This window comes from Drosophila albomicans, chromosome 3 (assembly GCF_009650485.2).
Source record: "Drosophila albomicans strain 15112-1751.03 chromosome 3, ASM965048v2, whole genome shotgun sequence".
Classification (NCBI taxonomy): Eukaryota; Metazoa; Arthropoda; class Insecta; order Diptera; family Drosophilidae; genus Drosophila; species Drosophila albomicans.
In genome coordinates, this window is record NC_047629.2 from 25,720,164 (window position 1) to 25,744,109 (window position 23,946).

Sequence of the window (23,946 nt, forward strand, 5' to 3'; positions counted from 1 at the left end):
AGTAAATTGTTTACCGCACTCAACAAAGTACGTTAACCTTTAAATTAAATTACACAAAGGATTCATTTCATTTCATGATCCATTTCAATTAAATGCACTTCAATTATAAGACTCACTTTAAAGTCTTGTAAATACTCGTAAAATAGATTTAAAACAGTAGCAAACTGTAGCAAATTATTGCAATCTTAAATTGTGATCATGAAAGCAATATCCTTAAATTCTCGCAGTCACAAAACTACTGAAGCTCAAGTGCAGTTGAATTGCTTTCTAGGCTTTGCGCAGCTTAACGGCTGCACTTAAGAAACAGTTCAGACGGTTCTGAAACTCAGTTTCGAATCCGCACAGACAACAAAGGAACATGCGACTGTATAAATTGCCTAGAAAACTATGTACTACCGACTGCCGTCTATCATTTCCGCTAGCAATTTGCCTGCGTGGAGTAAGGCAGTAAAAGACTGATAGTGTGTGTGTGTGTGGGTGAGCATAAAAAATTGTCAAAATATAAACCGCCAAGAAGGAGACACCACTACATATATGCAGTTTGTGTGTGGCAGGTAAGCGAGGCGTGTGCCGCGCAATTTGACGACACTCGTTTATCAGGGCAGAGTTTGCCCAAAAGTAAAACGTTTCACGCCAAACGCCTAGAAGTATGCAATCCCGCTGCAGACGGTCGGAGAGTGAAGGACATGAAAGGAGAGACTGTGAGACTGTGTCTGCAACCAGCTGGCATTTTGGGGCAAATATATTCATTGCAAGATTTGTAGCCTGTGGGTGGAGCATTCGCTTTTTGCATATGCAACTCCATTCGGGCAGAATGCGAGTTTCAGACTCTGGCAGACTTATGCTTGAATTGCAAATAGTTAGAAAAGATTTGCCATGATTCTGATGTTACTTTTTTGCTCCATGCTCTCTGCATTTTTTTGGCCAAAACTGCGGCTTGACACAAAGCGATTTGTGCTTACTGCATTTGGGCGGGTCCACACACAGAATGCACAGATTTCGAATGATTAAATTAAGGCAGACGTAATATAGACATTGAAATGTGAAGAGAGACAGACAGGGAGAGAGATGGAGAGAGAGAGAGAAGGGGAGTGCGACTGCTATTTTGATGTCTTTCGCTGGGGGTTTAAAATCACGCATTAAATGAAATGTTATATAACAATCAGAAATCAACGCACATGCAGCAAATAAAAATATATAAAACATTTGTGGCCATTTGCCCGTTGGCAATTTGGCTCTAGCCAGGCACAAACACACACCCGCACACACGCACACACATTAGTGTGCAATTTGGCCAAATGTCGCCAACGTGGCAGCCTGTCCCCGGTCTATATATACACGAATGTATGTACTTCATACATATATGTCGTCTGTCCAGTTGTCGTCGTGCCTTCTGACTGTGTCGTTGTCGCTCGCCCCCTCAAAAACTTTCACAATATTTCCGCAAAACAAATTGCGCGTAAAAATGGCAATGCAATTTTTGGTCGTTTGTTGCGGCGGCCGTTGCCAAATGGACGCCATGTTGCATCCACACACACACGCACACACATATGTTCCTCTCTCTTCCTTCCTTTGCTCCTTTTATTGCTCGCTGTGTGTGTACGTGTGTGTGTGTGCCACGGCCATGGTTACAGTAATGTTTGCCCAATTGAATTTAATAATATTTTCATTTGGATTTTAGTTTCCTAGTTTTTGCAAAATATTTTTGTGCAATTTTCACTCGCTGCAACTGTGTCCAGTAAGTCCTGTGACTGTGCCTGCATTTGATGTGTCCTTTCGAAATGTTTTTGCTGTTTGCGGCTTAAAATTTGGCACGCAACTGGTCAGCACATTGAACACCAGTATTCAAACTCATTCGCTTGGTTATTGGGCTAATTGGATCTAGAGACGCGCGCGTGTTGTGTGGCCAATTTTGTTTATTATGTTGATTCATTAGCCCCCGACTAAAAGGTGCGCAAGGTTGTGTATAATAAGCCAGCGTTTTGTTTTTGCCAAACATCCAGAAAAGATCTAATTGCTGTAAGAGAATTACTTCATTTAAATTATTATGAACAATGTTCTAAACCAATAAAGTTAATGATCCAGTAATTTACCTAAAGACTATTATAATCTTATTTAATTATATTTATGACTATATCTCTAAAGAAAATTTAGTAATTTACCTAAAGACTGTTGCAGATGAGGCCATCATCTAAATGATATGCTATACAATAAAGCACTTCAGCAACAACTTCCCTTCTTAATAGAAACATTTTATTTCATAGTATTCGCACGTTTCACTCAGCACTCTTTAAAGAGTTGATTTTGGTATGCGAATCACTCGGGGATTATCACCCAACCAAATAAAACTGGGCACTTACCGTTACTCTACTTATCCCCATGGCCAACAAAAACAACTATCGCATCAACAGCTCGTAAAACCAAAGCAGCAAATTAAACTGCCACCATAAAAAGCCAACGAGTTGGTTGAGAGAAGGCAGAAGCAAATCTGCAGTCAGCTCTGACCGCTGCTGCCCATTACACTGACCATAAATATAATATTTGATAATTTTATTAACAATTTCGACTGTAAATTGTTTACGACTGCAATGCGCAATTACAACTGCTTTTTAGGCGTCTGCAACTTCTTTTTATGCGAGCCCAAAAACTGAAAATGAAATATTCATGCTCCCAGTAGACTTTTCTTTCTTTCTCTCTCTCACACTCAATATAGCTGTCTTGCTCTGGCTGAGAGTCGTAAATTAAATTTGGCCTGGCAACATTCTGTTCAATCAAGCACAAAAAAACGCAGCAGACAGTCGGAGCGCATCCTTTGCTAGTCCTTAGTCATAGTTTAGGTTTCTAGTTTTATTTTTTGTAGTTGTTCGTTTCCTGTTTGCTTTTTTTGCCTCTTGTTTTGCAGCTGTGTGTTGAACGCACTTTGATTTTAAGTGCATTAGAGGCTCAGTCGTTGGGTTCTTGCCGCCACTAAATTCAATTTGTTGCAATGCTATGCTAAAATCAGTTCCAACAACTTTTTGCACACAGTTTTCCGACATTAAATTTATGGAATTGTCCGCTTCCTTGCAACGAGTATACGAGTGCTCGAAACTCAATCATGCTTGCATGTAATATCCTGCCTGGCCTGGCGTCCTTTTGCCGGTGTTGAGCCAACCATTTGCTTGAGTAAACTGTGTGGCTCTGGCGACATTTATACCCATAAGAACAGCAACAACAACAACAACAACAACAGCTATGATAACAAAATGCCAAGTTCATGGCATGTGCTCAGCTCTCAGACTTCCCCTTCAACTATTTCTCTTGTCTTTTGGCTGCGCCCAGAAGTATGCAAGACAAGTGCAACAAGGCATGCGAAGGCCAGGCACAAGATACGAACGGCTAAATGGACTTGAGCGTTACGACCGGAGCTGAGGGGCGTTACTTGGGAATTGTCCTGGTGTCCAAGCCAACAACTGCAAGTACAACTTGCCTTTAAACTTTTGCTGTCGCATTCTTGGCATATCTTCGTGTGTGTCGCCTGTTGATTGCTTATTAGAATGCCGCTTAAAGTTAAAGAAATACTATAGCAAATATTTGAAAAGTACATACACATATCAAATATAAATAAGCTGCTAACACTTCAAAGTTCTGCCCTTAAAAATATCTTATTTTACATTATAAGAAAACTAAAAGTGGAGCTATAAAAATACGTTTTTGATATATTTATTACAATAACAATAAAAGAATAAAAAAGGAATTAATTTTAAATCTTGTTGTATATTATATAAGATATAGATTAATTTTAGCTTTGTATTAATTAAATTAAAATCGAAACCCCACAAAAATAAATCGATAATAAACTTTGTGAGAATCGTGTCTTACAACTGACAAAGGATAAATTTGTGATAGTTTTTTGGAGTCTAGTTTACTGAGTTCTAAAGCTTTTAATTCTTTTACTTGTGTTAAGTGCTTTTCTCTCTTACTCTTTCTCTCAGTCTGTCTCTTTGTCACTTTTCTTTGCACATATACTTTGAGGTCCTTTGATTGTTTGTTAGGCCGCCCTTTTTTAAAGCTGTATCTAAAGGAACTCTCAGCGCTTAATTGAATTAAATTGCTGGCTGCGGCAAAAAGCAAAGTAAATTAAATAAGTTTTTCATTTTGGCCACGACCAAGTTGCATTGTCAACGCCGTTGTCGTCCTCGTCCTCGTCTACGTTCTGAAAATGGTTCGCGCTTTTTGCTTGCCCGCATTTTACGCTTCGCCTGCTCCATTTGGCTGCCTTTTGATGCCGCACTCCGAGCCGGGGCCAAATGCAATGAGCCAAAAGTTGTTTAATGTATGCAACGCCTGTCTGCCTCAGTCTTTCTGTCTGTCTGTATGTCTGTCTCTATCTGTCGCTCTCTCCCTCTCTCTCTCTCTCACACACATTGGGGAAGCCTTGGCGTGGCCAACACTGCGGTTAACAGCGCGTCGCAACTTTGGCCCCAAAGTAACTAACTTTTCGCATAGTACGTAAATTTTTTTGCCATCGCTCTACAGTTAATGCATAGCATACTTTTAGGTAGCTTAGTGGCATTTTACACTAATTTGACTTGCAGTCGCAGTTCTTTATTATTTATTTTCTTCGTTTTTTTTTTTTTTTGTTACTCGATGGTGTGATTTATTTGGCGGAAAAGATTACTTACTCGGCTTGTGGTTTATGTGGTGCTTTTGAGTAGAGTTTTCCCTCCTCGTTTTCCCTTCCACATTTCACGTTTTGTTTTGACGTTGCGCGCGGTTAGGAAAATTCGCTGCCCCGCTGAGTGGTCTGGACTTGGATGCGGTCGAGTCGACTGTTTGTTGGACTCGAGACTGGAGCTGACAGCAAAATTAAAATCTGAAAATGAATTTGTAATTAGTTTTACTGCTACTTTTGCCCACTTTGCTGTAAGTTGTACAACTGCTATTGAGAGTTTGGGGCTTACTTTTCGCATTTTCTTCTCTTCTCGATTCTCTCTTTTTTTTTCTTTTTTTTTTGGTGTTCTAAATGGAAATTAATTGAAAAAGTCGTTGCCAGTTGTTTGGCGTTTGTCATAGCCATCGATTCTGCATAGAGACATTCAATGGAAATAATGACAATAGGTTCAAAGCATTTAACAGTAGGCGAAAAGTTCAAGTAATGAATAGAAAAATATGCTTGATTTATTATTCTTATTTGTGATGTATTTTCACAGCTCCTAAGTAGGAATTTAAATGGAAAATATCAACAATTAAAGCAAAATGCCGTTAGGCAGTTAATTGTTCTCTCAACGTGCTGTACAATTTAACACCTTTATAAAGCACTTCCATTAAGCCCCCGTCAATAGCAATTTTAGCCGCCGAATTTCCAAACGTAAATCCATTTAGCTCTAAATTTATGCGTGTACATTTTTTTTGGTGAAATAAATCATACACATCAATATGTTTATATGGGGAATAAACGACCGAGAAATACCTTTTATTGACCTAAAGTATTTTAATTTCTTAATTTCATTTATTGCGATCTCTTTGACAATTTGTAAAACTTAAACAACAACTGATAAATACTCAGCAGATTCTATTTTATGAGCACTTTTATACCCATTTAATGTTTGCAGGGTATGGCAAAGAGATGAAATATTTTATTGTCGCTGCTTTAATTGATATATAAAAATGGCTGGCCATTAAACAAATGCACGACGACACAGGCATTCGGGCCAATTCATTTAGCAATTAAAACAAGCTGCGGCCAGCCGGCGGGTGCTTAAAAAAAAATACAAATAAAAATAAATATAACAATTTTTCGTATTAAAAATAAACTATTAAATGCAAATCAGTTGCAAAACGAATGCGGACAAAACATATAATAAAAGTGCACACGTCGGACTCGTATATAATTCATTTGTTAAAACCATTTGCCGCCAATTTGTTTGCTAGTTTACTCCTCTCTTATTTTTGGTTTTTTGTATTAATAGTATTTATTTTTTGCTGTTGCTGTTTGCAAATTGAGAGAGAAATATGTTGTCCTTTTAGGCGTTGACAAATCGACGCTCAGTAGAGTCGCAGTCGCAGGTTGCACACACAAAAACGCAGCGTCGAGGCGGGAATAATAATTTTTTGGCACGACTCTCTGCCATGTTAACATGTCCCCCGACACGTAAAGGACTCCAGCCAGGACGACAGCTCGGAACGTTGAACGTTGCATACACGCCAGTTTATTATGTGTATGTTGTCCTCTGAGCTGCCTGCATTTTCAGCGCCCTTGTAATCGTTGGCGCACAACTGAAAGAGCTTTTCCCTGGGTTGGAGTTCAGAGCTTGCGGCTTGTAGCCGCCATTAGTGAACACGGCACGACGGGTAGCTGTGATTACACCCGTGTCTAGAGCCCCATAGAGGGCCAACAGGTTTATCATGTGTCCCTCTCTCAGCTTTTGATAGTAGTTGTTTCGATGCCGGTGCATTTGCATTTAAATATAAATACGTGCGCGGCTTTTGGGCGGCTGGCAGACAAATTACTTTTTAAATGCACTGTAAGCCTTCAATTGTAATTGGCCAACAACACTCTACGGCTTTTGGCCTCGTCGTGTGGTTTGAAACTTTGCCAAAAGCACAAAAACTGGCAAAAACTTTGAGCAACGAGCATTAAAAAACAATAAAGTGAAAAAAATAATATATATATATATATTGCCAAGTGCCAAAATGGTAACGCCTCGACCGAAGCTAAGTGAAAGACAGACAGAGAGAGAGTATAAGCCAGAGGCCCAAGCTAATGGCGTCACGTTTGCGAGACCGTGCCGCAAAAGCAAGTGGCATGCAACATGCGATTGCTGCCAAAAGTGCCGCCTGGCACCAGTCCAGAATTGACGTCGGCCTCCTGTTAGTAGTTTTGGCTTGTTAGTTGGCTCTTGCCGAAACGATTGCGGACGGACGAACGAACGGACGGCAAGTGGCAGCCTGCTGCCTGTTGCATTCAGTCCTTGGAGTTTTCAGCTTCAGCCTGCTTGCTGCCTGCTGCCTGGGGCGTGCTTCGCCATGCTTCAGTGTCGTGTTGAATTTTTCATTTCATTTGGCGCAGCAATTCACTTGAATGCGAATTTCGTGTCGTCGTCGACATCGTCGTTGTCTTCAGGAAACGGAAGTGGCAGCCAAACAACTGCACACATAGCATATAATAAACGGTTTATATTGACTTCGCTGACTTACAAGGCATAATTCTGGGTTTTTTAGCTTTTGTGGTTGCCCAACAAATTGGCAACCGCCCAGCCACAAGACATGCGACCCAGGGATTATAAGGCTATCAAATTGACGTTAATGAATTAATTTATGAGCTTTTGTGGTTTTGTACATGTGAATGTGCCTGTTGCACTGCATGTTGTCTTTCTCTTTGGGGCAGATTGAAGAACGAGGCTAATTACAGCATGGCGCTGAAGTTTGGGCAATAATTTGAAATAGAAAAGATTAAGCAATTGAATGGCTCCGAATGGGATTATAAATGTCAAGCACTCAATTGGCCAAATTAAGCGATGAAAAGACAAATTCAATTATGAATGATGGGTGTAAAAGACAAGATTGCGTTCAAAACGTGTAGCATACTTTTAGGATGTTTAGTATATTTCTTTCTTTTTTGTCGTATATATAGATTTAGGAAAGGTATCTGTTGTTTAAAGTTAGGTATTTCTTGAAATATACACTAAACTCAAATACACAAAATATTGATTTAAACTAGTCAAAGTTTCAGCTGTAGTTGTTCATTTTGTCGGCTAAAGTAGCATCAATCTTTATGCAATTTAAGTTGCAAACAATACTGCAACTAAGTGCAACTTTCGAAAAGTTCACCTAAGTGATACTTTGTTCAAACTCTTGAAAATAATATGTAGTATAGTATGTAGTATAATAACTTCCGCTTGAACGAGAGTTACACTTGCCATGCGTTGCAATAATTGGTGGCACCTCTAACACTTGAATGCGTGCGAGTATAATGCCAGCAATTTGTCCGTTGCAATATGTTGAAAGATTTACAAGGACAACGTACAACTGGGACGACAAGGAGTCGACAACATTGTCGCGCTACACGGTTTTGGGATTGGGGCACGTTCTGTGTGGAGCCAGGGCGCAACTAAAACGCCTAATGACGTTTACACGGCCAACATAATTACAGTAATAATGTGGCTGACTCTCAACGCGCAACGCGCAATGAGCAACTCACAACAACTCGCAACGTGCAACAGCAAATGGTGATGACATTAGCGAGGTGTCAGGCGACAATTTAACAAGAGACGATGATGTCTAGGAGGACAAGCGTTGCATATGGTATGCGCGAAAAGGATTCGCCGCCTTTTGTGTATGTGTGTGTGTGTGTATGAGTGCCACATGCAACAGCAGCAGCTGCTACAAAGCACATTCGTCACGAAATGAGGCAACAACCAGCAGCAGCTCGTGCGTGTGTTGGCCACCATTTTGTATGCTTTTAAATTAGCCAAAGTGTGAAAGTGTCATGTTTCGAAATATGAAATTAACAGCAGCAAGCAGCAAGGATAAGAGCGTGGGAGCGAAAAATGAGGGCGACGGGCGACACACACACACACAGGACGAACACTCGTTGAGGCCTCCGTATGTGTAAGGACTCCTCTTTGTGAGTGCGAGAGTGTGTGTGTGTGTGCTAATGTGTGTGTGCTTGCCATGTTGCTGCTGCTGCTGTTGCTGCTGTTGTTGATATGCTGTAATTTGTTGGCGAAAATTGAAAGGAAGTGCACTTCAATTAATGTCTGCTGTTGCCTCTGCCGCTCTCGTTATTGCTCTTGTTTAAAATTGCCTGCCAAAAATTCTGGCAGGAAATTGTTTAAAGTGACAGCAATTAAAGTTGTGGATACACAAAAAGTGCTCGCATTGACAACGAGCACTTTAATAATATTTAAAGAATTATATATTTGCTTCTATATACTTGGAAATAAATGAATATAAATTTCTTTAAAGAGTATTAAAGTGGTTTTTGTCATTTTGATCACATTTTGTGTGCTTTTTCTGGTTGAATGAGTTAATAAATTTATAAAAACGCAAATAGTTTTCCATTTGAAGGACTATGAACTCAAACTGTAAATTATTTCATATCAGTTTATATTATTTCTATTATTTATATTTAGTTTTATTTTTATAAAAAGATATACATTTTTATTTTAATTTACTCATTTTATTTAGAACTTAAAACTTCATCCAATTTTCTATATCACCAAATAAGCTTTTTGTGTATATTTAAACTTCTTAACCTAATCTTTTTCGTTGAGCGAAATAAAAATGTATATGAAGAATTGATTACATTCTATTTTATTTACTCTCAAAAATAAAAAAATACTTGTATATATTTTCCCCACTCTTGATTTCTCGCTGGCTTTTCTTGCAATTACAATTACCAGTAGCTTGGCTCTTGGCGGAACACTTTAAGCCTATTATTTGCAACTTAAAGATGCCTCAGATTACTTTCATGGAAATAAATGGCAGTTCAGGCAAGCATTTGCTGCTCATAAACAGTTCGGCATGATGCATTATCCTCGTTGGTTCGTGGTCCATGCTCATAGTCTAATGTTCGGTGGTTGCTCATTAAAACTCATTACATGGCCTGGCCAGGTTAGGGATGCTAGAGCTACTACGATAAGGGGTGGAGGAGGAGGTAGGGGGAAGAATACTCGTATAGTTTCACATTGCTCGCAGGTCTGTGTTCCCTCTCCCTCCCCGCCCCTCTCCACCCCTTGGGGGTTGCCAGGTTGCTGCTTCGTTTCGTATCATGGCCTTTGCATAAACTTGAGTTTCATATTTCATTAATTAAAATTGTGTGCAAGGCGGATAACTATGTACATGGAGCACCTGTTTTCCTATAGTCTCATTAACAACACACTCTCCCCACACAAACACACACAGCGAGGCAGAGAGTGTGCTCCTAAAATTATGCAACATAATATCATTGTTACTTTGATTAATGATTTGCAAAATCATAAAAGCTTCCTCCTACTCCTCCTCCTTCTCTCGCTCGATAGTCTCATTCAGCAATGGTTTCCTATTACAAAAACAGGCAACTCATCTGCAAAACGTCTTAATTATAACAAAACGAAATGCCCAGGCACATGAAATGTTGTCGTCGCTTCAATTGTCATCCAGCCCTCCAGTTGAGGAGGTGGATGGGTGATGGTGATGGGCAAAGTGCGAAATGTGAAGCGACCATTATTATGCTAATTAATTGACATCAAAGCAGGCAATGTTGGAGGAAAGGTGACAGAGGCCTAGGCGATGTCTTTGTTGCAATGTTTCAAAATCAATGACAGTCGACAATAGATAACATAATGTTCAACCGAGAAAATAGGAGAATTCGTATACTCGTATATATATAAAGTATGGTGGCTGCTCAATAGGAAGGGAAATTTGGGGGCGGAACTTTTGTGCTATTATGGAGCAAGCTGCTTGTAAGCCGATTTCAATGGAAATGCAAATTGAAGTGCGTTGCCAATTATTTTGTTATTTACGAGCGATATTTTTACCTTTTTGTTGTTGCTGTTGTTGTCTTATAACAAAAGCATATAAAATATAATATGATAATAATGAGCGTAACAAAAGCACAGTGAACACTGAGTGCTCAGTGTTCGGAGAATGAGGCCATTGCACACACAGGTAAAAACAAGACAGCGATGTCGTCAAATGACAAGGCACAAAATAATGGCCTGTAATAGGATTTCCTCTCCGGAGGAAACGGAAAAGCCGCCTATAAATATGCAATACCATTGGCACTCATACTCAAGTCTCTTTCTTTATCATTTACTTGGCTCTTCGCAGGGTGCATCCTCCAGCCTGGTTGTCAAATACGCCGACACGGAGAAAGAGCGACAAATAAGACGCATGCAGCAAATGGCCGGTCATATGAACCTATTGAATCCTTTTGTCTTTAATCAATTTGGACCGTACGGTGCTTACGCGCAGGTAAGTAGCTCTACTCCCCACTCCCACTCCCATTCCCTTTGAGCTCGTTACCTAATTGCCATTTGTCTTCCTTGTGAACAGCAACAACAGCAAGCGGCTCTGATGGCCGCTGCGGCCACAGCTCCTGGCTCGGCAGCCGCATACATGAATCCAATGGCCGCATTGGCAACGCAAATACCTCATGGCCTCAATGGCACCGGCCAGCCACCGTCGCTGCCATCGCCGACGATGCCCAACTTCAACATGGGCGCCAATACGCCCAATGGTCAGCCAGGTGGCGCAGCAGCCGCCGCTGCAGCTGCTTCAGTTGCGGATGGTGTCTTCACGAATGGCATTCCACAAACGGCATTCCCACGTAAGTAGCTCACACATTTATAAGAAATAAACATACAGTATGGTATTATTGTTAAAATATACCGAATTTATATACCAAAAGTTCTTAAATATACTAAGAGCCATATTTCGATATACTACTAAATTCAAATCTAAGACGATACGAAATTATTGTAAAAATATACCATATTTATATACTGAAAAATAATGAAAATATACCTATTTTGAATATATATGTATATACTACTTGTATTATATAGAAAACAAAATACCATAGTATGCTAAAGATACGAAATTGTCAAGAAATGTAATTAAGTCCCGACAATCAATAAAACTAGCTAAACTTTTCCATCTATAATAAATCAATGCGATGATGTCGTTTAGTAAATTATCACAACGTTTAATAAATTTGCTATCTTTTATTTACTGTTGTAGATATTTATAAAAATTAGACAATTTTATTGACCAATATTTCTAATTTCCAATATTTCTAATTTCCAATATCAACTATTCGCTCAATATTATAGCATACATATTTGTATGATAGGCCTCAATTAATTCTCAATATTTGTAACTAAATTCAGTAAATTGCTTTTGTTAGATATCTAATATTTATTGCCGAAGATATAAAGTAAAGTTAGATCGATGAGTATTTATAATTAACAATTACTCTACATTTAATAAACTCAAGTATAATTTATTTGAATAAACAACCATATTTATATACATCAGTTTTCTACATTTATCCTATTTCTATATACTCTATATATCCCACAGATCCGCTGCATCTGACCATACCACCACAAGGTTTGCCAAATGGCGATGCTGCTGCACTGCAACATGCCTTCCCTGGTTTGCCACCATTTCCAGGAGTTGGTAAGTTCCCTCACGCAGGCTAGATTTAGACTTACTGATTTAAGACATTTTATTTATATGGTTACCCAACTCTACCCACCCCCAAACCCCCAAAAAAAATGAAAGTAATTAAATTGGTTAGAGTGCAACTTTTTTTCTAGGCACAAAATACATCAATTAAATTCAATTTCTGAATTTATTACGTCATGATTAGCCCAGCAAACACTGCCCCCCAACTTTCTCGTTTTTCTCTCACTTTCTCTCCCTATAAAATGCTCTCTCACTCTCTGTCTCTTTATCTCTGTCACTCACATGTTGTTTCATTCATTGCCATTGTCATAGAGTGTCTCATCATAATTAGACCCCAAATCTGTTGCCACTATATATGGCAGGCAAAAGAAATTTATCTATATATAAACCATATATAAAAAAAGAAAACAATAACAACAGAATAAAACAGCTCAATCATTCATAATTGTTTTTATTGAAATAATTAATAATTGTTGTGTCATGCCATAAATATATATTGTTAGTAAAGTGTTATATATAACTCTAACTTCTATATATACATATTTCATTTGTTTTCCAAAGGATTGAGGAATTGCTTTCAAATATGTTGCAGATTTTCGTAATACACTGACTGTTCTAAGGGTTATTTCCTCTTTCTGTCATATTTGAAAACGATTCCTCAATGCTTTCGATGGCTTTTCGGTTTAAATTCGTATTCTTAGTTTGTTTTTCATTTTTGTGTCAAATATATGAAGAACGTCGTATATGCAAATCTGTTGTTCAATGTTAAACGTTTAACATTTTTTTGCGAAATCCATTTAAAAACAGATCTTTAATTATTTCAAATGTTTCCGTTCAACAGTTTGTAAAATCCTTAATAATGTTCCATGTTCAAGTAACTTTTGTAAAGTCTAAGAACGTTCATCAAATCCAGTTACCACCCTCAACTGGTTAATCTCTGTATTTTTGAAATACAAAAACTAATAGTAAATGATATTAACAAATTGTTGATATGGAACATATTTCGTGTGTTTTTATTTCGATTATAAATAGTTTAACTAAACTTAATTAAACTTAAACATTATATACGTATACTTAATTGTTGTGTTGTCTTTATAAATGTTTCGGATTTTGTGTAAAAACCAAAAACAAAAATTATTTATATATAACGCAGCCTTTCCCGCCGTCTATGGACAGTTTCCACAAGCTTTACCACCTCCCCTAGCGGCGGTTGCACCCACTCAGCGTGAAGGTAAGCTTTTCATTATTATTTTTCGGTTTTTCCCTTTAGTTCCGTTTTCTCTGTCTTTCTCTCTCTCTCTCTCTCTTTTCTATCTCTGTCTTTGTTAGTTCTGTAACTGAATATTGTATTTAATTTTTTAATATGAATGGAAATTCTAATAACTCATACTATACAAAGCTGCGGGTCTTTTTGTATTAGCATTTGTTTAACACAGCACACACACACACCTACACTTATACACTTGCATATTTATATATTTATCTATGAGACACACACACACACACGCGTACACGTGCATACAGTGACAATATCGCAATTCATGGGTCGCAAAAGAATAATTAATTTTGTTTTTATTTCAAAGAAAGTATTTAAACTAAAAGGGGGCCGTTAAAATTAATTACTTGTATTCCTTTTTTTATTCGGAAGTCGTTCTTATCTTTTGACGCACTTTTGACCCCCACTTCCCCCTCTTATTTTCCAAGTATGTAAAAAGGGGTTGCAAAAAGCAAAGGCGTAAATCGTTTTTAATGGCTGCATTTAAAGACATTTTATGTGAGATCGTAAAAATTACATATAAACTGCTTAAAATCACATAAAAACCGTCGGCGTATATTCCGAGATATTCGCATCAAACGCGAAATGGTCAGAAAAGGGGTTACGGATATGGCGATTCGACACATGGAATATCATAAAATTTTATGTAACTTTGTTTCGCTTATTTTGTGTTTTTTGTTTTCCACTTTCTTTCGTTTGTCTGTCTCTCTCTCTCTTTCTCTCAGTTCTTTTGTATTTTTCAAACTGTGTAAATCGTTGATGAGACAAGATGCAAGCACATCATTATCAAAAAAAGAAGGCGTATATATGATGTCTATACATATATACTTGTCTATAATATAGTCAGCTATATACGTGTACCTACATATCTCTCTATCTCTAACTCTTACTACATCTACATGTGTGTGTGTGTGTGTGTGTACGTGTATCTAACCCTAATCCTAACATGATCGTAACGTGTTTTTTTTTTTTCTTTTTAAAAATATTTGTTGCGAGTAGTAAGTTGTTAATTGTGTTTTTTAATTAATTGATTAATATATTAGTAATTACCCTGCATGACACACATGAAACATTAAACTGAACTCATATCATACGATTATAATACTCAATAAAAAAAAATGGGGCTGCTGAATATCGAAAAGAAACAATAATCTCAATCTCAAAAGTCAATACCAAAGCCTTCCCTAAGCTTAATTCTTAAGTATCTCTAGATTTATATAGAACTGGTAGTTGATTAAGCTTAAATATTTAGTATACGAGTATGTCTACAATATCTTTTAGCCTACTGTGCAAGCGCATTTTGTTACTGTTAGTTTTGTTGGTATTATTTCTCCATTCTGGTTTACTTCTCTCTTCTCAGTTTGTAATTTAGTTTTTGCAGTCTTATGAAACGCATTAGTTTTAGTTGAATCGTCTACAAAATCAACCACGAAACACGAGACACTAAATAAAAAAAAAAAACATAATTATTTACTCAAACAAAAAATCAAAAAAAAAATTCAGCCAAAAAAACTTGCAGACTCAACTCATAAAGTTCTGACTTATGATTTAGCTCATCGTTTAATTTCTTTTCTCTACTTTGTTTCTTTTCTTGTAATGTCTTCTTTTAAGATTTTCTGATGTTCCCAGGATGTTCTATATCTGGCCCGGAGGGCTGCAATCTATTCATCTATCATTTGCCACAAGAATTTGGTGATGCAGAATTAATGCAAATGTTCCTGCCATTTGGCAATGTGATCAGCTCTAAGGTCTTCATCGATCGTGCTACAAATCAGAGCAAATGTTTCGGTAAACTAAACTCAAACCTTGTTCTATTCATTGTATTATATTTGCTTACTAATGCCTTTGTTCGCTTTGCAGGTTTTGTTTCATTTGATAACCCCACCAGCGCTCAAGCCGCCATTCAGGCCATGAATGGCTTCCAGATTGGCATGAAAAGACTGAAAGTTCAATTGAAGCGGCCAAAGGATGCCAATCGACCTTATTAACAATCGGAGTTCCTCAAGCGTAACTTACTTCAACAACAACAAGAACAACAACAACAGCAACAAGAACAACAACAACTACAACATCAGCAACAATATAATGCGACAACAACTACAGCGGCAACAGTAGGAGCAGCAAGAGACGCCACAGCAACAACTACAACAAATAATTTTAGCAACAGTTTTAGGCCACAATTAACAAATGATCGCAATGCAAATCCCAATACAATGCCCTATACTTTTGCCAGTTGGCGAAGCGGTACCTATTGTTATCGCTACAGCGCCAACAACACCAGCAACAGCAACTGTAACAGCAACTGTAACAGCAACAACAATAATAGCAACAGCATCAATAGCAACACTAACATCAACAGCAACCACCACAACATCGACAGCCACAACAGCAACCATATGAACAACAGCAACCACAGTGGCAGTGACAACAACAATTCGAATCGCTTTTCCAAAGTTGAGCTGGTCGAAAAGCTGTTCTTGTGGCAACAACAAAAGCGAAAAGCTTAGCAACAACATTGTCAAACAACGCCACGAATCAACTTTTCTAAAGGGTGAGACTTAATGCAAAAATCTTAAAATGATATACGGATCATTCTTCACTTAAATCAAGTCAAATAAAATATTACAAAAAAAATAAAAATCAACTATTTTATTTGACTAGTAATCTGCAATTCTTTATTCCAAAATACTAACGATTTATTTCAATTTTCAGATGTACTTCAGCGCAGTTAAAATGAAACTAAACCCCAGCATTAAAAAAAATACACACATATTCATACATATGGATGCAAAAAAAAACACTAAAAAATGGTAAACAGAAAATGTATAATACAAAAAAAAAAAACCAAAAAAAAAAAAAAATGAAATACTTTAGAGCTGAAATTTAAATAGATTTATATATATATATACAAAACAGCAGAACATACATGCAACTATATATAGTATATATATATACAGGCAGCTGAGAACAGTACTTAAATATTAGAAATGAGATGAACAAAAAAATAAAAAATGTTGAAAAACAAAAACCAAAAAAAAATTTTTGCCAAATAACGATTATATATGTATATTAATATATATATTTATAGAGCAAGCAACAAACATTGATATTGATAGTTTTGTTAACAACAAAAAAGAGCAAACAACAACATATGCACACACACATACAAATATACATCCATACACACACTCACACACCTACACAATCACAAACTTGAGACAAAAACTGACTGGTAAGAGACCAAAATTATCTGGGTTTTCAATAAAAACAAAAAAGTGGAATAATAAATTAAAATTACTTAAAAAAAGGCAGTAACCATTTTTTATACGATATATAAAAATTGGTCACGGGAATTTATTAAAATTAAAAACGAAAAAAGAATAATTAAATGAATAGTGAAAATAGAGAAGAAAAAAATCACACGCTGCTAGGAAAAATAAAAATTAAAATTAAAAAAAAATGAAATACACGACACAAGGGAGAATGACGGAAAATTAGAAGAAAAACTATCAAAACTGAATCTGTTAATTGGATGAAATGACAAACAAAAAAAACTATGCATATGAGTTGGTGGTTAAAAAGGAGTTAATGATAGAGAGTAGATCGATGATAATGACGATGACAAAGATGATGATGATATGTAGCTCTGCAACTTTTTAGCATTTAGAACTAAGCAAAATGGCAAAGGATTATATATATACATACATAAACATATATATATATATGTACATTATATACATATATATATATAAATAAATATATAAAATATAAAAATTAACACAAAAATTCGAATTTAATTAATTTTAAGGAGATTAATGAAAAATAAATTTAGCACTAGGTGAAAGCAGCAAGCAAATTAATATGCGATATGCTTTGAGAAGTATCCTTAAGTCAAAATTAAAGAACCACACAAGGTTTTTGCGTAGCCTGCAACAAACAAGCGAAAATATCATTTTTTACAATATGTAAAAGAAAGAAAAGAAATATATAATTATTTAAATATAATAATGAATTTGTTAGAACTAAATATTGAACAAATACAAAACAAACTAAAAATCGAAGAAAAAAAATGATAAGAAACGAGCAAAATGAATGCTGTTATTTTGATTTGCCCCTAGACAACTAATTTTCAATTTCCGAAATGAATGAAAAAAGAAATTCAGTTTGGCAAAAGCACGGTTTTGATTTTTGTTTTAAAACTAACGAACAAACAAACAAAAAAAATCGTAAACGATTTTATAGCATTAAAAATAATTAAAGTAAAAAAAATCAAACAAACTTTACACTTAAACTTAGCTGCTTGCAACAAAAACAAATACAGGTACTTACAAATATACATACATATACATATATATATATATATATATATATAGTATATATATCTATATATAATTATAAAACTGAAAACAAAAAGATATATGATATATATATGTATATTATATATGTACATATATGAGCAAAGGTATAAGCTACAAATGGAAATTTTGCTAAGAAAGTATGTATACATATATCTATATATAGTATATATATACATATGACAGACAATTGAACATTTTGGCCACTTGATTTCACAAGCTCCTCCAATACAAAACACCCCGATAAGAAAGCCACAAACTTTCTATCCAAATAATGATAAAGTTGACCATAGCGCGCCCTCGCCCAAACAAAGCAAACAACAAACAACAGTAACAAGAACAACAAAATTTACACATATTATTATTAAAAAAAAAAAAAAGAAATTAACAAATAACATGCATATGGCATAAATTATTATTATTATTGATGATATATATATACATATATAAACTAAATTTAGCATTTTTTATATAAAGGCAAAAACAATTTTTAGCAAAACTAGAAAATTCAACACTGACATTTTATATGAATATTTAAACATTTTTTGCCTTTTATTTAACACTCACACACATACACTCATACTTAATCACACACCCACATAGCAAGCAAATCTAACTTAAAATGTCACATATTAAAAGAAAATAAAAAAACAGAAAGCAAAAAATTAAAACCGTAATCCAACAATTTTAGACAACTGAAATCTGTTGATTCAAATCATTAAACAATTTGACTTTGTCTTTAAAAATAAAGGAAATGGAGGAATTAAAAAAAAATATATATATATATATCTATATATATCTGTACAAAATGAAGTGGAAGATTGTCAAATCTACAGCTAAATATGCCAAAAATGAACATAAGAGAAGATGAAGAAAGATAAAAAATTAAAATGTAACAATTATTTAGAATTTGTATAGAGAAAAAAACGAGAAGAGAACTACGTTTAGAGCCTAGTTTGTGGGTTCAGAAACAGAACTTGCGACACATATTTGATACTAATGATAAAAACAATTAATTATTAAATAATAAATATATATGAGTATATATATATATATATTAAATATAAAATATATAAGAATATTTAAGCATTAAACAAATTGTTATCAAAGTTAAAGTTAGTTTTGTTACCAGTGCAATATATACTTTTGTGCAAATACTTAACTTATTTATGAGTTCCCCCCCAAACACACTACTTAACAATAGTTTCAAATCATATGTCACTTTCCTTGAATTAAATGAATGAAAATCCCAATCAAAAATGAACATTACCAGTTAGCCAGTACGTTATGGGACAGTATTAAATACCTTACAGTTTTTTGGCCAAATATAAATCCGATTAGATTGAGATATGTGTTTACTTATGACGACGCTATGTGGCCTAGCTTCTAGCTAACGTACTCTCGAATATAAGTAAAAACCTAAAAAAAAAACTACAAAAAATTCTTCAGTTTCAATTCACTTCAATTCATTTTGTTTTATCAAATGTTAAGCGTAATATCTTGTAAATATTATAAACGAATCCCCCAATACAAAATGCAAGGAATAAAGAAACACAGAAACAAACCAAAATGCATTATATACACACAAAAATTACTAACATATAACTATATACATACATAAATACATATACATACGAGTACATTTACATACATACATATATAAAAATATATATGCAAAATTATCAATTGATTTTAGCGATTATTCCGTAGTTAAAAAACCAAAAAGCAAGTTAAATAACTACAAAGCCCCAATTTTGACAGCTTCTAAAAATGCTAATCTAGATTTTTACTAGAGCAATACACGAAATACACCCACACCCACACCCACCCCCAAAATCCACACGTAAAACATACACCCATACACATATACTCTCACTATATGTATTTACGATCTTGTATGAATCGATCTAGTCAAATTCAAGTTAATTATTGCATAAAACAAACTTTAAACAAAGTCAAACTATTGAGATAATAATAAATTATTATTATTATTATAATTATTATTATTAATTATGATTTTTTGTATTGAAAATACGAACAAGTATTTAAACTAAATATATGAAAACAAATTATTATTATTATCATTATTATTCTATGCTATTATACAAAACGTTTTAGACTATATATACACAACATTTAAATAAAATACAAAACAAAACAAAAAACTAAAATTAAAAACTTAGTGCAAAAAACTGATTTTGGCAAAATTATGCAAATTATATATCCAAACAAAAAAAAAAAAAAACAAAACAAAACAAAAATTAAAACAAATACAAAAAATATACAGAAACTTAAATTATCAATACATATTATTATTTCTAATGCGTAACAATAATAAACTAAACCGATGATGAAATAAAAGCGATCAACAAATTGACAAATACAAAATACCAACAAAAACCAAAACTTGTTTTATTTTCCTTAATTATTTTTCAAGTGTGAAGATGTGGCTTATGAATTGGCAGAGCTTTGAATAACCAAACGGACCTACAGACCTAACTACGGACTGAGAATTTGGCACATTATACCCATATCATTTTCATGTCCAAATTTATTATAATTTCTCTCATTGATTGATTGAAAACATAAAACACATACAAAAGGGCTGTGACTTGAACGTTAAAAATAAAAAAAACAACTGTGTAACTAAAATCAAATAAAATTATTTTTCTTTGCTTTTAATATTTCTTAAATTATGTTCCGTAAATCAACAAAGAAAAACAAAAACTAAATTAAATATAAATTTAAACATTTTGTTTTCGAATGCGGTGATAACTAGCAACCAAGAAGCCAAATCAAAATTAATGCATACAAGATACATAACATAATAAATAAATAATCAATAAAAAAATAAAATTATGAAATAATTAATGCTAACATTGAGCGGTTATTTTAAATTCGAAATGAAATGTGATGCAAAACGTTAAACAAACAAAAAAGAAAAAAAAACATATGTCGAATTGAAATTATTAAAAATAAATAAAACAAAATAAAATAAAGAAAAAACGACAATTGTACCTTGAGCATAAAGCGTTAAAATTGGAACTAATGAAAGGCACAACCTATATAAAAGATTCGCCAGGTTTCGCCCCAATTCGATGAAATGTTGGCAAATGGCAACTCCACGAAGATTTCAAATTGGCACTTGCATTTGCAAATTTTGCCAAAATACAGTTTACTGCTCAAATGATTTTCATTTTTATAAAACAATTAAAAGATCTTCAGCGCGTTCTCACACATAAATAAACAACAAATACAAAGCACATCATATCAGAAAATGAAAAAACATACAACGCGTATATCGTAGAAATTAAACGAACAATTTTTTTCAGATGAAAGAATTCACATTCTAGTGATCTATTGGACGCCCCTCCAAAAAAAAAAAAAAATGTTAGTCGTAGAGTCGATTACTCGAATATATGAAATGAAAAATGGGAGTTAGAAATGCACTACTTCTTTCTAAAAAAAAAAACAGACAAAACACAATATAAAAAGAAAAGAAAATTCTTTCATATCGCATAATTAGCTTTGATTTGCATAGATTAGTTTAATTTGCAGTCTAAAACTTAACTGAAAGATATGAAATAAATCTTAAGATTAAGCATTGTATATTTACTAAAAGAAAATGAAGTCTCTTATCGATGATCGTTCCTTAAACTTAAATCATAAGATTTACATGAATATACTTACTTATAGTGGCTCCGCTATGATACATACATTTAGTCCTATATATAAAGTATTTTTATTATGAGGGCATTCTTATAGAATGTCTATATATAATTTATAGATGATAACTACAAAATCAACTAACTAACTTATTAATTAATTAATTACTCTATGCTAGTTATCGACAAGGCTAGACAAAGTAGTGAATGAAGCTTACGAAACACTAAACACAAAAACAACCAAGAACAACAACAAGAACAACAACCAAAAAAAAACACATGAGTCCAAGTTTAGAACTTAATAATCAAAAATATATTTAGATACACTTTTCTGCAGGTATTTAACTCAACAAAAACAAAATGAACGTTATACTTAAACAAAATTACAGTACGATAATTGATAAACGATAAACGGTAACGATTAACGATAGATCTAGAGCAAGGCACATTAAATGACCCCACCATAACCATGGACTACTAAATTTCATACACTAGTTTTTTATACACAACAAACCAACAACCAACTATCAACAAACAAACAACCAAACAACCAACCAGAATAAAACAAACAACACATTTAGATACACACACAGTTAAATGGGCCCAATTAGACGGGGGACTTAATAGCCCTACGAATTGAGGGAGGGGTGCATATCTTTTTTGCTAGGCCTAGAACATTTTGCCTTGATAGCATTTGGGTTTATTTTAATCTAAACACGAATAACTTATAGGATACAGGGTAAAACATGCAATTAATAATAATTATAATAATAATAATAATACTAATCATATAAACATAAAACAAATAATAATTTTAGTATACTTATTACAATAACACATACTTTTTATTTGGGTTCCAAACTACTAGTTTCCTTAAGCTTTTGCACTAAATTTTTGATTTTCGATTTGGTAGCTTGACAAAACTCTTGAAAGCTTTGCATAAAATTAGAAATTTGCTTGAATAGTTCTCTAGAGCAACAACAAAAAAATGGGCATAGTTGGGACAGGAGTGCAGTAGTAGGAAAGTATACATATATATATACAATTATATATATACATACTTATATACATATGTAAGTGTATAGGAACAGAACAACAACAACAACCAGCAACAATAATTGGCGGCGCTTGTAAGAAAGCTCAGAAAGTGCATTTAAACAAAAAAAATATGAAATAAAAATTTTTAAAAACAACAAATAAATATAACTCGAAAATGGAAATCTAGTCATATTTATATAGGCGATGAATTATATATTATACTATTATTATGACAATTATTATTATTAACATAAATGCAAGAATAATGCAAAAGATTTATTAGCGAACTAAGGTCAACATGCATTATAAACCAATTTTGCAATTATACAAAATGAAATGCAAAGAAATTCAACTGAATTGAATTGAAGTGAACATGAAATGAATTGAAATGAAACGAAATGAATATGAATATGAAAATGAAAGGCCCCAAGTTATTTTTTGTAGATAAAAATGTTATCTTTTAGAACTTAGCCAAATATTAGACACTGATCACAGTTGCGAAATGATACAGTTTGAGAGCAGGCTAAGTGTAAAAAAAAAAAAACAAAACAAAAAACGAAAAAAAAAACAAAAGATCAAAGCGAATTTATATTGTAAATAGGTAAACACAAAGCCTAAAACTACTTGCCTACGAGGGTTTAATAATTACAAATTATTTATTATTTAATAATAGTTGCTAGTTTAGTATATAGCATACACAAACACACTCACACACACATCGATACATTTGCAGGCCAACCTTTGAGAGTTGTTCCAATTACGTTCAATGATTATGTAGATCCCGAATACAATACAGCTTTTTCTGGTACACACACGCTTTACTTTCTGTTTAGAAATCCGTCCGTACTTAGCACTAGCACACACACACTCACACACACACGCATACAGTTATAACCCTAATACACGTATAAGCAAATGTAATAACTTGAATATTGAATAACAATTCTGCATACTGCGTTACAAAAGCCGATTATTGGTCACTCCGATTCTTACAGTTCAAAATTGCATCGGCTTCAATTCTTATTTGCATTGAAGTTATCCCTAGTCACACGTACATACATACGATACACAGATAGTTACACTCACACTATTGATATTGATATTGATATTGATATTGAAACAGCAAATAAGGTATTATTTGAGATTTTTGAAGAGCACCTTTAATGAAAACAATAAGAAATTTAGCAGCAAATGAAAAGCCTAATGCCATATAAACATAAGTGAACAACAAACAAAAAAAAAAACCCAAAAAACTTGCACATAGAATTTGTAGCATAAATGTAAAGCAAAATGAAATACTTTCAGAAAATTCATTCCCTTTTAAAGTCTGCTGTTGAAAATAAAAATACAAAATGAAAATAAACAAAATACTAAACACAATTTATATTGATTCGGAAAGATTTTCAAGCAACTTTTTAACAACAATTAAAAGAAACATTATAATCAACTCAACAAC

General features: G+C 34.1%; 1 protein-coding gene across 19 annotated transcripts in view; it reads left to right on the forward strand.

Moving 5' to 3' along the window:
- LOC117570006 (CUGBP Elav-like family member 4) overlaps positions 1–21,997 on the forward strand; it is a 168,756-nt gene extending 146,759 nt beyond the window's left edge. For 8 of the 19 annotated variants that reach the window (XM_034251408.2, XM_034251401.2, XM_034251411.2 and 5 more), the window contains 7 exons: positions 10,795–10,938; positions 11,020–11,293; positions 12,049–12,147; positions 13,310–13,387; positions 15,044–15,220; positions 15,293–15,983; positions 16,145–21,997. In XM_034251408.2, the coding sequence (XP_034107299.1) occupies positions 10,795–10,938; positions 11,020–11,293; positions 12,049–12,147; positions 13,310–13,387; positions 15,044–15,220; positions 15,293–15,420 (900 nt within the window). In that variant the 3' untranslated portion in view covers positions 15,421–15,983; positions 16,145–21,997. The remainder of the gene's footprint in view (positions 1–10,794; positions 10,939–11,019; positions 11,294–12,048; positions 12,148–13,309; positions 13,388–15,043; positions 15,221–15,292; positions 15,984–16,144) is intronic. The other 11 variants (XM_034251414.2, XM_034251407.2, XM_034251421.2 and 8 more) reach the window with 2 other exon arrangements.
- The last annotated feature ends 1,949 nt before the right edge of the window (positions 21,998–23,946 follow it).